This window comes from Lutra lutra, chromosome 10 (assembly GCF_902655055.1).
Source record: "Lutra lutra chromosome 10, mLutLut1.2, whole genome shotgun sequence".
Taxonomy (NCBI): domain Eukaryota; kingdom Metazoa; phylum Chordata; class Mammalia; order Carnivora; family Mustelidae; genus Lutra; species Lutra lutra.
This window is the reverse complement of record NC_062287.1, coordinates 62672546-62687535: the sequence shown is the minus strand read 5'-3', so window position 1 is coordinate 62687535 and position 14990 is coordinate 62672546. Positions and strand designations below refer to the sequence as shown.

General features: G+C 37.2%; 1 protein-coding gene across 5 annotated transcripts in view; it reads right to left on the bottom strand.

Annotated features, from left to right (window-relative positions):
* Positions 1 to 3064: 3064 nt before the first annotated feature.
* ZNF215 (zinc finger protein 215) overlaps positions 3065 to 14990 on the bottom strand; it is a 32109-nt gene continuing 20183 nt past the window's right edge. For 2 of the 5 annotated variants that reach the window (XM_047692794.1, XM_047692795.1), the window contains exon 3: positions 8170 to 9755. In XM_047692794.1, the coding sequence (XP_047548750.1) occupies positions 8852 to 9755 (904 nt within the window). In that variant the 3' untranslated portion in view covers positions 8170 to 8851. Of the gene's footprint in view, positions 4541 to 5912; positions 6946 to 8169; positions 9760 to 14990 lie in introns of those variants that run through there. The other 3 variants (XM_047692797.1, XM_047692796.1, XM_047692793.1) reach the window with 3 other exon arrangements.

The window sequence follows — 14990 nt, the reverse complement described above, 5'->3', positions numbered from 1 at the left end:
AGATAATTTAAAAGATCAATGACATTGCCCTAAAATAAAAAGCAAATGATAAGAAAAAAAGTAAATGATATGTTGAAATTAATGGAGAAACTGATTGTACATTTGAAAAAAATGTTCAGAATGCTCAGTCAGTAAATTGCTTAGAAACAGACCAGTATATGGATAACATATGTAATATATTTAGTATATATGCATATATACTTTACATATTAAAAATACCTATGAATAGGAAAATGATTATTCAGTAAATGGTGCTAAGAAAATGATTTAACTCTGGTTAAAAAACTAAATTGGACTTTCATGACCTACATCATATATATATTCTAATATGTTCTAATATGTATTAAAGCACAGGTTTTCAGGCCGACTTCTGTGAACCTCCATGTGGTTTCATGTAGGATGGTACATCAGAAATGAACTACAAATTTAACCTCATTTTCATCTAATTCATATTCAAGATTAGCATAAAATTTCTTTCTAAAGAGGGTTGTGCTACTTTAACATGAATGTTTGAATTCACCAAAGTGAATTTTTATATAGATGAAAACACACATATAAGCTTTTTTAAAGAATCAGATAAAAAGGAAGAACTCAGAAAAAATACCTAGGAATTTGGCCACAAAATTTTCTAAACTGTAGGTAAAAAACATGGAAATTAGATAATAGGAAAAATATCTGTCATGACTCTGACAGTTAAGAACTTCTATAAATTAGTAAGATGGGCATCTACTAAATATTGGCAAAGGACATCCACAGATTAAAGCAATAAAACACCACTTCTATTAACAATTCTAATAGCTATCTTCAGTGAGAGTACAGAGTGATTGATACTTATACACTATTTACAATGAGGGTAAATTGATAGACTCTGGAAAGCTATTTGGCTAATCATAAGCCTTAAAATTGTTGATATTCCTTCCAACATCTATTTCATGTCTAGGCATATATCTTTTGGGAATAGATTACACATTATTAGAGTGATTCTATTCCCAAAGAACAGAGACCCACTTAAGTTATCTAACAAAGATAGAGCTCTATAACATTCATGTTTTAAAATCTCACAGAAAAAATAGAAGGACAAAAGCTTTTATATAAGAACTTACTCTGGAAAGCCATTACACAAAGCCATTCTCCCAAAAACTTGTTTCCCTTTGGGTAGCCTCTCCCCTCTACATGTTGACCTGTTTACTGATTCTGCAGTCTAGAATTGCCACCACATCCATGAATATATTTTTAAATTCTATTGCTTACCACTAACTTGTAACTTCCTTCTGGGTCTCTATTCAGATTTCTGAGTGGGGAAAGATGACTGGCTCAATTTTCATTACTACCTCTACACAAGCCTTTGAGGTCAGGCTAAGGCATAGGCTACTGGGAAGCCTTTGGATTGGCTAGCTTTGTATCTGATGTTCACACTGGTCCCTTCAGACATGCCCAGCGATGGGATAATAAGGCATATAACATGGCCCTTAAAGGCTCTTGTTCCAAAAGATTTCTCCAGAAAGTAGCAGGTTTAAGCATTCTGAACTACATTAGAACACACAAAGATAAATAAATGTTCAAGTTATTTATTGCAGTGTTTTTTTATCCTGTACTCCTCCCACCCAGATAGGGGAAAGGTCCTGTATGTGTAATGTTACGCAGTCATTAAAAGTTATATTTTCCAAAAATATTGTAATAATATACTTAATGGTGTTAAGTGAAGTAAAAGATATAGAACTATATATGGGTAAGATTATATACATATATATATTCCCATGGGGAGAAGTTGGCTCTCTCTCTCTCTATATATAGAACCTTGGCTACACACACACATATATATATACACACAAAAAATGTTATTAGTGGATCTATTTGATAGGATGGATTGTGGCTATCTTTATGTTCTTCATACTTTGCTGTATTTTTTATATTTTTATTTTCATAAAAAATCACATTTGTATATACAACATTTAAAATGTTAATGGCTATATGATATTTCATTGTGTTTTATCTCTATATTATCAGGGATTCAGGCTTCTCATTTTTTTTTTTTAAGATTTTATTTGTTTATTTGACAGAGATCACAAGTAGGCAGAGAGGCAGGCAGAGAGAGAGGAGGAATCAGGCTCCCTTATGAGCAGAGAGCCCGATGTGAGGCTTGATCCCAGGACCCTGGGATCATGACCTGAGCCGAAGGCAGAGGCTTTAACCCACTGAGCCACCCAGGCACCCCCAGGCTTCTCATTTTTATATCATGAATTTAACTGCCATAGATGTCATCATGTATGAAATTTCTGATTACTTCTGTCAACTTTTACAATTTTCTATATTCCATTACTGGTTTGGAATATAGGTTGCAGAAGTGTAATTTGTGCAAAGAAATGAAATCATGAAAACAGATGATGTAAATGGCTGGCTACAAGTAGCCTGACACTGATGGCATAGCAAGTGTGAAACTGGAAGGAGAAGTTAGAGGATGGCCAGATCAGGAAGGATTTTCTGTGTCAAGCTAAAAAGTTTTTGTTAGTCATGAAGAAACATTAAGGAATCTTTTTTTTTTTTTAAGATTTTATTTATTTATTTGACAGAGAGATCATAAGCAGGCAGAGAGGCAGGCAGAGAGAGGAGGAAGCAGGCTCCCCGCTGAGCAGAGAGCCCGATGCGGGGCTCGATCCCAGGACTCTGATATCATGACCCGAGCCGAAGGCAGCGGCCCAACCCACTGAGCCACCCAGGCGCCCCAAAACATTAAGGAATCTTAAAGGAGGGTGTGATACTATCATTTTGGAAAGATGACTTTAACAACAGTGTGGAGACTGGATATGTTATAGAGTGAGGGAAAGAGAATGAGCAAGAATGGAGGCCACAGGCCATTTAGTACACGACTGTGTGGTGTCAGTGAGTTTTAACAGTGGGAGATAGCTTCTTTTTTTAATTGTTCATTTTATTTTTCCCTTGTGTGCTCATGAGCATAAATTTGGAAAACTTCCAAAAAAAAATGAACTCTACTTCTGAAACTAATAATACCCTATATGTTGATTAACAATTTAAATAAAAAAGTAAGGTTAAAGATAACATGAAAAACCATTGAAAGGTTTTAAGGGGTATGATTTAAATTTTGACAGGGTCACTCTAAGGCTATGAAGAATTTACCAAAGGTAGGGCCTAGAGGCAAAGCAAGTGTTCCACTTAGGAGGTATTGCAATAATGCCTACAAGAGATAAGGTGTTAACCTAGTATTAACAGGGGAGGTGAGAGAAATAATCAAATTTTTTATAGATTTCGAGTAAGATTAATATGTCGGAAGGTAGTTTTAAAATTAGGCTTTGGATAGCATTTTAATGTGTAAAAAGAAGACCAAAATCACTTACAGACAGGAGGAACTGCATGCAAAAACTTGTGGTTGAGCACATACGGTTTTAGGAAGAGTGAAATCATTCTGTCTAGATTAATGATTTCATTTTGGAGTTTGAGCTATTCCTACAGATGTAGGGTTTTTTCATCTGGATAATGTGAAGTTCAAATTGTGCCATAGGATTAGTCCAGTGCAACTTTGGGTAGGAGTTAGGTATGATTCCAATTTTAGTCCGAATAAATAAGCTGAGGGGAGGGCAGGGGAAGGAAGTTGGTTATTTCAAGGAGACTGAGCAAAGCATGTAGTTTTAGAAATAAGTTAGCCTGGTGGTTAAGAGCTAGGTTGCCCAAGCTCACATCAGTTACTATGAAAAAAAGGTATACTTCCGCCTAATGTCAAATTTATAACCATTGGGTCAGTGTGAACTAGGAGTTATGCAGAATGTCATCTGGCCAAACCTACTGAGTACTGCACTAGGCTTATGCGATCCACTCCAAAACGTAAAGTAACACTAGCAAGTGCTTTTGTTCGTCTTCCCATGTTCATGTTCTGGAACTTATAATACAGACCACTATGAGTCATGTGTACAGGTGTCTTCCACTAAACATTAACGTTAACTGTCAAATGAATTCGAACTTTAACATTTTTTTTTTGCTGGTGAACAGTGAAAAGCACAGTGGCTGAAAGATCTGAAGGACTCTCAAGTTCAACCTAGGGTCTTTTATCAATGGCATGGTATTGGGACAATCATTTGACTTTTCTGAGTTTAAATAACTTTAGTTGTAAATTACAGAGGTTGAATTAACAGGGGTCTTTAAAGTCCCCTAATGAACTCTAGAACAGTGCAAACCATGTAATATTTTCACAGCACATTCTGCTGCTAAATCTTAGCAGTTTAATGTCATTCTAATTTCACCACTAGAAGAAAGGTCCTAGAAAGAGCACGCTATAGTCAAGAGAAATCGTGACTTGAAAAGGTTCGCGATTAGCCGGAACACACCCAAGTAGAAAGGCCCAGCCGGCCAGAAACCACTAAGTCTGCAGACACCAAATGGCAACGGCTTTCATGGCACTGGGGACTAGAGGTCATGGTATACTTTCAATGACAAGTCCAAGAGAAGAGAAGTCCAAAAGTCAGTAGTACTGTTACCTGGTTTTCATGGGAAAGCTTGTGAATTCCAGAACCACAGAGCGGACACGAAGCTACGGGTGGTAAACAGACCCAGTCAGTTGAACTGCATCGCGCTTGCGCAGGAGGACGGACGAAGCCGCCTACTACCACGCAGGCTCTGCGTGTTCCCCTTCTGGCTTCCCTGCCCCGCCCTGGCCTTATGGGGCAGTGGCTTCCAGCTGGGATAAATCCTTAAGGCTACCTTGGGTTGAGAGTCCTTAGGAATGGAGTTGGGTACTATTGCCAGTTGCGGTGGGCTGAGCATCCAAACCTTCCAGCCTGCTCTGCCCTGTCACACTAGAGGCACTTCCAGGGCAAGCAGAGGTTTAGGCTTGATTTTGTTTTTGTTGACAGGCTGAGGCTACGAATTGTAGATGCATTTACTGGAGATCTCACAGGTCTCAAAAGGAACCCCTTGCAGCTCTTGGTACTGCCTACAGTGAGGTCACAAAACTAGGGGCTGAGCCAGGCAGATTTTATTCTGGAAATGACGGGAGGGCTTGGAATCCAATTCCTTAAGGATGTGGGAGCTTGGATCACTTTATAGTGTCTCTCCTATAGAAGTTATCTCATAAGACTGCAAAAACAAAACAAAACAAAACCAAAACAAAACACAAAAAACCCCACAAAACTGTCTTTACCGCCCCCCTCTTACACATTTTCATTCAGAAGTCAAACCCACTGAGATGCTACCATTTTGCCTCAATGAAGATGTAAAGGAAAATTCTGTAACTAATACGATTTTCCTCACTTGCTGGACTGGTACATAGTTTAATGTCTATGACAACTGTGGATTTTTTAAAAAAAATAATGTATTTCAGCCATTACAAAATCAAGATGAAGTAATGGGGGCAAGAATAAACAACTTGGATATCAAGGAGTACTTGGAGAAGATTGATAGAGAACTGGTATTGGTAGATTTCTAAATTCCAAGCTCAACATCTATGAAGATGATAGCAAAACAGAGCCCAGTCAGGGCCATTAATCATAATTCATTCCTAATTCAGTGTGAACAACATATTTTATTCAAAGGAATACACAAATTTGAAAAAAAGTATTAATGTTATAGTAGTGGGATCATCAGTATTCATTTGTCTTTGGAGTCATTCAAAATGTCTTTGGAGAGGGGCACCTGGGTGGCTCAGTCTGTTAAGCATGAGATTCTTGATTTTTTTTTTTTTTAAGATTTTATTTATTTATTTGACAGAGAGAAATCACAAGTAAGCAGAGAGGCAGGCAGAGAGAGAGGAGGAAGCAGGCTCCCCGCTGAGCAGAAAGCCCGATGTGGGGCTCGAACCCAGGACCTGGGATCATGACCTGAGCCGAAGGCAGCGGCTTAACCCACTGAGCCACCCAGGCGCCCGAGATTCTTGATTTTGGCCCAGGTCATGATCTCAGGGTCGTGAGATCAAGTCCCTCCTAGGTCTCCACGCTCTGTGCAATAGGCTTGGGATTCTCTCTCTCCCTCTGCGCCTCACCCTTGCTCATGCACTCTCTCTCAAAAGATATATATTTAAAATATGTCTTTGGTTACATTGTTTTACAATGAGGTGTAAAAAATAAGTGGTCAGGTCTATTTCCTACTCACATTCAATACCATTTGTTGCCAGGCAGTATGCTGGCAACAAAAGTATGCTACTTTTTAGACTACTTGTTCCCCCAAGACATACTAAGTAGTTAGTGGATACTGTCCAGTAAATAATTGTAATAGAATTCCTGTAAGTGTTGTAAACGTCTAAGTATGTGGAATTTAGTACATAGATTTTCTCAGTCTTGTCAGAGGTAGCTTTCTAGAGAAAGAACTCTTTCTAGTTGAAGGAGTGAAAATTAGCTAGATGAAGAGAAAGAGGTCTCCATGAATAGGAAATATCATACGGAAAACCCTAGAGCTAAGCATGCATGGTAGATGGGAAGCTGGAAGCTGCTGCATGGCTGACACATGGAATACAAAGGTTGCAGTGCAAGAGAACATTAGAACTTTCATGCAAGACAAGCCGTTTCAGAGTTTAGATTTCACTTAAAAGTTTATGGGGAGTCTTTGAAAGTTTAAAGCATTTGTGTGCAATAATCAAAATTTGTATTTCAAAAAGATCCTCTGCCTGCATTTTACAGAATTTCAAGGCAGAGACTAGTTGAAGTAATGTAAGAGAGAGGATAGTAACAGAAATATAAATATAGTACCAGTAGGGACATATGCAGATAGATACAAGGAAGAGTCTGAAAGATTTGGTGAGCATTTTAACTAAGGTACAGGGCAACCTGTGGTACAAAAAAAAAACAAAACAAGGAGCTTCTACGTGACTGAAGTTTATTTCTCTCTAACTGTCTGGAGGTAGATGGGTGGCCCAGGATTCCATTCCTAATACTAGATTCCACTTGTAGTCCACTGCCATCACTACAGTTTTCACGGTTCTCCAACCAGCAGAGAGAGGAAAACCTGTCAGGAGAATAGAATGATGCCTACCTGCTTGACGGGCAAGACTTGGAAGTGACAAACATCATTTCTGTTAACATCCCATTGACAAGTACTTATTAACAGAAATTTAAAGTTGGGTGGCTTTGTGTCCAGCTAAACTTCTATAACAATGAGAATGAATAAATATAATGGATAACAACTAGTAGAATGCCTTAGTAAGTCATGGGATATGGCATACGGGCACAGAGAGAGGGGGCAGGTTTTTGAGATTCCCTGCACTGAGGCTGAATGGCAAAGATCTTCCCATTTATATGTGTGTTCTTCAATTTCTTTCATCAATGTCTGATAGTTTTCAATGTACAGATCTTTCATCTCCTTGGTTAAATTTATCCATAGATATTTTATTCTTTTCATGCAGTTGTTAATGGGATCCTATTTACAACCCCATGAAAACAATAAAATATCTATGGGTAAATTTGAGAAGGCAAAAATAAATGGGAAGATCTTCCATGCTCATGGCTTAGAAGAATTAATACCGTTAAAATGTCCATATCACCCAAAGAATCTACAGATTCAGTGCAACCAACCCCTATCAAAATCCCAATGGCATTTTTCACAGAAACAGAAAAAAAAAATCCTAAAGTTTGTATGGAACCACAAGAGACTCTGAACAGTAAAAGTAATCTTGAGAAAGAAGAGCAAAGCTGGAGGGATTACCTTTCCTGACTTCAAGCTATATTACAAAGCTATAGTAACCAAAACAGTATGGTATTAGCATAAACACAGACATAAATATCAATGGAAGAGAACAAGTGCCCAGAAATAAGCCCTCATGTATATGTGGTCAATTAATTTGCTACAAAGGAGCCAAGAATATACAATGGTGAAAGGATAGTCTCCTCAATCAACAGTGCTAGGAAAACTGGACAGTCATATGGAAAAAAGGATGAAAATGGACCACCCATATACCATACACAAAAGTTAAATTAAAAAGTGGATTAAAGACCTGAAACCATAGAACAAATGAACAGAGAATAATTTTGCACATTAACTCATCATTAAGTGTTCACACTCCAGTATACCTTTTCTATTTTTGAATAAGATATGAGCTTTTACAAAATACTACCATCATCATTCATTGGGAATCTCTCCAATATGAATATTTTGGGGCATATTAATGATAAATTTCTTGGCTCAAGATCCTACAGGTAACTTACAGAAATAACTTACAGCAGAACAAGGAAATTAGTGAACAGAGTACTAAGACACTTTATTGACCTCTTAATATTTGGATTAAATGACAGACCCAAGAATATGGATGTCCCTCCGGCCTACATTCCAAAGAGTACTTTTAAAAATGAAGATGTGACAACTATATACAGAATCCACTTGCCACTGCAGTTGATAATCCTCCTCCAATTCTAGTCCCCACTCAGCATCAAGAGAACCAAGATATTATCATGGAGTAATTTGTCATTCCTGTGGTCTCTAACATTAATTCAGAGAGTTCAGTCTTTAGAAGTATTCCTATATTCCTGTGAGCTCCTGGTTTCTCATGACCTTCTCATAAGGACTAAAAGTTTGAGTTTTATTAAATATCAATTCCAAGGATATTGATTGCTTGGCTCCTCCCTAATATCTACTTCAATAAATCATGTGAAAATAAGGATGCCACAGGTTCCATTTATGAACTAGGAATGATGATGGCAAATGGATCATCAGAATAATGACAGGCAAACACTTGTATGGTGATACATTTTACTCTAAACCCTTGTAGCTTCATTTGGGAATAGATTCCTACACAATAACAGATTTCTCTCCAATATTAATTCTGTCATATGAATTAGAGAAGAATCCCTGACAAATGTTTTCTTGCATTTACTCTATTCACAGGATTCCCTCTAGTATAAATTAATTGATGTTAAATTCATTGATTTCTGTGTGTCTTCCTTTTACAGGACTTCTCTTGAGTATGAAGTTTTTGGTGTTTTTTAAGGTTTGAACTCCTGTTGAAGGTTTTCCCACATTCCTTACATTTGAATGGTTTCTCTCCTGTATGAATCATTTGATGTCGAATAAGGGAGGAGCTCCGGCTGAAGGATTTTCCACAGTTAACACATTCGTAGGGATTATCGCCAGAATGAAGTCTTGAATTTTTATTACTGTCTTCACTCTCACTGAAAGCTTTTCTACATTTACTGCCTTCACAGACCTTTGAATCAGTATGAATTTTTTGATGCTTAGTAAGGTTTGTACGTCTATTGAAGAATCTCCCACATTCACTGCATTTATAGGGTTTCTCTCCTGTGTGAATGATCTGATGTCGAATGAGGGATGAACTCCGGCTGAAGGCTCTCCCACATTGATAGCATTCATAGGAATTCACTGAGGTATGACTTTCTGGGTGTTGAATATCTATATTCAGGCTCAAGGCATTCCCACATTCATTATATTCTGAATATTGCTTACCTGAGTCTAAGTTAAATTTGAAGTTAGTTTTAAATTTACCACATTCTGAGGACCCCTTTCTCATAGGATTTCCTTGTTGTATACCCAAAATTGAATTAACTGACTTAACATCTAAGCTTTTCTTATTCTCACTAACTTTAAAGTTTCCCACCTCAGTGTAGACTATCTTATGAACAAAAGCTTCTTCTGGCAAATTTATGTCCCAGTGTTCCTGGTTCCTATATAAACAATCATCACTCATCCAAGCATCTAAAGAAGGGGATCTACTTTTGGTCAGTCTTGTCATAATCATTCCAGGAGAGGATTTTTTTCCATTAATTCTTTGCTTTGGAATTGAATCTTGGTTTTCTGAAATTATCTCTCTGTCTAAAAAGAAATTAAAAATTCCATGAATTAGAAGGGAAATTGTTTAATTAGGAAAGGGATGCTAAAACACATAAGGGATATGCATATTTTATAGGCCTTAAATACACAATGGAAATGTAAGATGAGATTAGAAAAAGAACTATAGAAGAAATAAAAGAGATAAAAGTATTAAAAGGGAGGTTAGGAGATCATAAAATATGAGGAGAGCTATTCAGGAATATTACAGAGAATACACAGGGCTTGGGAAAATATCAAGCATATGAAACATCATAGTTCAAATTATTTTATTTTTTTATTACTGGTTCTTAACTAGTTTGTGTGGCTTATATCTAGCCTTCCTTTCTCTAGCATCTTGTTTTTGCCTCTCTTAACCTACACTGTTCATCAATAATAAATACACCCTTCTAAAATAGAAATTTAATCATATCTTTAAAAACATGTCTACGTTTATAGGCACCACATCTTAACCAGCTACAACAAACTTGTAATCAGTGCTTCTGTTTTCCATACAAGCTGCAATTATCCCCATATTTAACAAAGGCAGGAAAAAAAAAAACTATAATCAAAAGTAGCAGAGAAACCATCCTTTTTCTTGGACCAAACCAATCTTGAAAAAGAAGAACAAAACTGGTGGTATCAAGACATACTGTGCAAAGTTGTAGTAATCAAAACAGAATGGTACTCAATGGAACAAAATAGAGAGCCAGAAATAAACCCACACCTTTATGATCAATTGATCTATGATAAAGTTAGTAAGAATATAAATTGGGAAAAAGTCTCTTCAACAAATGGTGTTGGGAAAACTAAACAGCTACATGCAAAAGAATGACACCGGACCCTTTTCTTATACTATATATAAAAATAAACTCAAAATGGATTAAAGATCTAAATGTGAGACCTGAAATCATAAAATTCCTAACAGAAAACATAGGCAGTAATTTCTCTGACATCAGCCATAACAAGATTTTTCTCGATATGTCTCCTTTGGCAAGGAAAATAAAAGCAAAAATAAACAATTGAGACTACAGCAAGGTAAAAATCTTTTGCACAGTGAAGGAAGCCATCAACAAAATTAAGAGCAACCCACTGAATGGGAAAGATATTTTCAAATGACATATTCAATAAAGGGTTAGAATCCAAAATATATAAGAACTTATACAATTCAACATGACAAAAACTAACAACAATCCAATTAATAATTGCACAGAGGACCTGAATAGACATTCTTCCAGAAAAGACATTAGATGGCCAACAGACACATGGAAAGATGTTCAGCATCACTCATGATCAGAGAAATGTAAATCAGAACCACAATGAGATATCATCTCACACTGGTCAGAATGGTTAATCAGAAACACAAAAAATAACAGTGCTGGCAAAGATGTAGAGAAAAAGGAACTCTTGTGCACTGCTGGGGGAATGCCAGCTGGTATAGCCACTATAGAAAACAGTATGGAGGTTCCTCAAAAACTTAAAAATAGAAATCCTACATGATCTAGTAATTCCACTAGTGGGTTTTTAGCCAAAGAAAATGAAAACACTAATTCAAAAAGATATATGCAGAATTATGTTTACTGCACAATTATTTGCAAAAGCCAAGATAATAGAGGCAACCAAAATATCCATTCAATGAGGAATGGATAAAGAAGATATATATAGGGGTGTGTGTGTGTGTGTGTGTATACACAAAAAACAAGAGTCTTAAATATAATGAACAAACCGGTGCTTGCCAAAGGGGAGGTGAGTGGGGGGAATGGGTGAGGATAGGAGAAGAGGATTAAGAGTACACTTGTCCTGATGAGCACCGAGCAATATGCAGAATTGTTGAATCATTATATTGTACAGCTGAAAATATAACACCATGTATTAATTATGCTTGAGTAATAAGAAATAGACGCACATTCTTTGACACCCTCCCACAGAGAAGTGGAGTTTATTTTTCTTCCCCTTGAGAATGGGCTACTCCTGTGACTGCTTAGCCAACAGAATATGGTAGAAATGATACCATGCCACTTCTGGGCTTGGCCTTTAGGGAGACTGACAATTTCCAGTTCCTCTCAGGAAATACCCAAAACTTGGCTGGCATGCTATGAGAAACCCATGCCTCAAGGAGAGGCCACATGGAGGTGCTCTGGTCCACAGGGCTGAAGTTCCCAGTGACAGCCAGCATCAACTTCCACCCATGTGATGAGCCATCTTGACCATTCCATCCCAGCACAACACTGTATCCTCAGCCAATATCATGTGGATCCTGAGAACTCCTAAGTCAACTCACAAAACCGTGAGACTTAATAAAACGATTGCTATTTCCAGTCAGTAAATTTTGGGGCAATTTGTTAGAAAAAACAGGTAACTGAAACAGAAGCTATTCTGGCAGTATTTACTGAATGGCAAAATTCCTAAATGTATTTCTCCAAGCAAATCTTTGATGTTCTCATATTTCTATAGCTCATTTTTCATATAACTTCATTACTCCTATTTTAAAAATCACTTTCATATATTTTTTATTTTCAAATCACTTAGTTCTAACATATAGGAAAGCTACCAATATTTTTATTTTATATCTGGCCACCTTACAAAACTCTTAACAGCTGTAATAGTTTTCACAATGAGTTTCTTGGATTTTCTAAGTAGAAAGTTACCATTTACAAATAATAGCCCTTTTTCCTCTTTTCTACTAATTAAATTTCTCATTTTTAAAAAATTCATTAGTTATGTCTTTCAGGTCAACATAAAATAATTATAGCAACACGCTCATCTATTGATTTTAGTGGAAACACTACTGTTTATCTTTACACCCATGATTTGTTTGCCTTTTGTGCTTAATAGATTTTGAGTAAATGTCTTATTCCTATTAATCCCAAACTCACAAACTATGCTTTACCTATAAGACTTTGTTCTTGTCTCTAATCTGAAACAAAAATGAACACTTTAAACCTTAGCCTATCATCCCAATCCTGGGTATCTGGAGACCAGCCCATGCCAAACCACCTCTGCCTTTCTTTGACCTATCTCAGTGTTCCCCCCAACTTCTCAAATCATTCCAAAGACCTATCTGTGTTTACAGATTAAAATCCACAGGATTCTCTTTTCAAGGTTCTGACTATTTAATTAAGCTGTCCAAAATTTGGTTTTATATTCTCTATCCAAATTTACCTTAAACTGTTTATAATTAAACTTGGATCATTAGCACTTAAATCTAGATGTGCCTCTGATCATCTGATGAGCCTTTAAGTGTGTGTGCATGTATGTACATTCCATGTGGCTATGCTGGGCTTCTCACAAACAGCAATGTCAAGCTAGCTGAAGTAGTGGGTGCTAACTTCCAAGAGAAAGAAGTGGCAGCTACAAATCCTATTACAGGCTAGACCTGGAACCAGCAGTGTCCCCTCTGCTGCACCATATTGATTAAACAGTCCAGTGCTAGCTGAGATTCAAAGGGTGGGGAAACAAAATCTGTATCCTTTTTTTTCCCTCTAACTGAAGTATAGTTGACACACAATTTGACATTAGTTTCAGGAATACAAAGGTTGCATCTTGATGGAAAGAGTGACAAAGATTCTGGAGCCATCTTTAATCCACTGTAGTCCATTAACTCTTTTGGAAAATAAACTACATTTACCGAGGTAAATTCCAGATTGATTGAAGTATTATATTTAAAGGATGAAATAGATGAAATCAGAATAAAATCAAGAAATATATTTCTAATTTGGGGATGGAAAAATTCTTATGCCTAAAAATAGGAGATATAAAGCATGGGGAGGGTGGGGGGAAGATATGTGATAACATAAATTTAAAAATATGTTTGGCAGACACCATAAAAAAATAATAAAAAACCTCAGCGATATTTCATTTGCCATAACTGTGATCAACAGTGGGAATTTCCATGAGATCTTACCTAAAAACCTCCAAAGTCTTAATAGATAGAGTACATAAAGCCATTCACTGAATCACAAATGACCAAAACAAATAAACTAATTTTACCTTTCTCATAATCCAATATTTACCTATCCAGTTTTTCCCTTTAGTTCCTACAGATGTGCAAAAGCCTAAGATATAAAGGTAAGGCAAAAAGAGACATGTCTCGGGTGCCTGGGTGGCTCAGTTGGTTGAGCGACTGCCTTTGGCTCAGGTCATGATCCCGGACTTCCAGGATCGAGTTCTGCATCGGGCTCTCAGCTCCTTGGGGAGTTAGTTTCTCCCTCTGACCTTCTCCTCTCTCATGCTCTCTCTCACTCATTCTCTCTCAAATAAATAAATAAAATCTTTAAAAAAAAAAAAAAAAGAGACACAGTCTCTACCCTCAGGGAACATAAAGCCTAATGTGGGAGACAAAGACCTATACAGATAAAAGTAAAATATATAATTGTGATAAATGCTAAAAAGATGATTATGGTCTTATGGGAGTATATAACAGAAAAAAACGAACCAAGACAGGCTTCCCTAAGGAAATGTGTATCTGAGATCTGAAGGAAGACAAGGAGTCAACTAGGCAAAGAACAAGAGAACGAGCATTTTATGTAAGAAAACCGCATGAACAGAGGCCCTGAGATGGAGGGCAAACCCCACTTGAGGGATATCTGGAATGTATGTCCTGTGGAATTCTTTTCTCTGCAGTCCTCCAACGCCTATCAGAGTGCTGAGGACACAGGAGATGCTAATACATATTTGATGCTGACTGAAAGCAGAGCAGTATGGTCTGGGTGCAAAGAGTGAGGGGAGGATGCAGGGTGAGGCATGGCTGGAGAAACAGGTGGGGACTACTGTGTTCTAAAGCAGGCAAAACTGCAGTCAGCACAGTGATTTAAGCAAGCATATGACAGAACTTGATCTCTCTGACTGCAATGTGGCTCAAACACTGGAGTTGGGGAAAAAGAGCGAAGAGGCATGGCAAGATCTTCCTGTATGATGAATTGAGAAACTGCAAGGATAGTTGAGATGAGAGATGGTGATGGTACATGGACTAGGATTGTGGCACTACAGATGAAGAGAAGTGGAGACATTCAAGGGATATTTAGAGAGATAAAACCAAGTATTAGAGAGGTGAAGGAGATGAAGTTGTGTCAAGGATAATCACTATACTTGTGTAACTGGATGGATGGCAGTGCCATTTGCTCAGGGAACAAAGGAAGAAGACTGGAAAAGAAAAAGTTATGACTTTGGTTTTATAGAACTGGAGTCATCTTTAAGATATCCAAGAGAGGGCACGCACCTGGGTGGCTCAGTGGGTT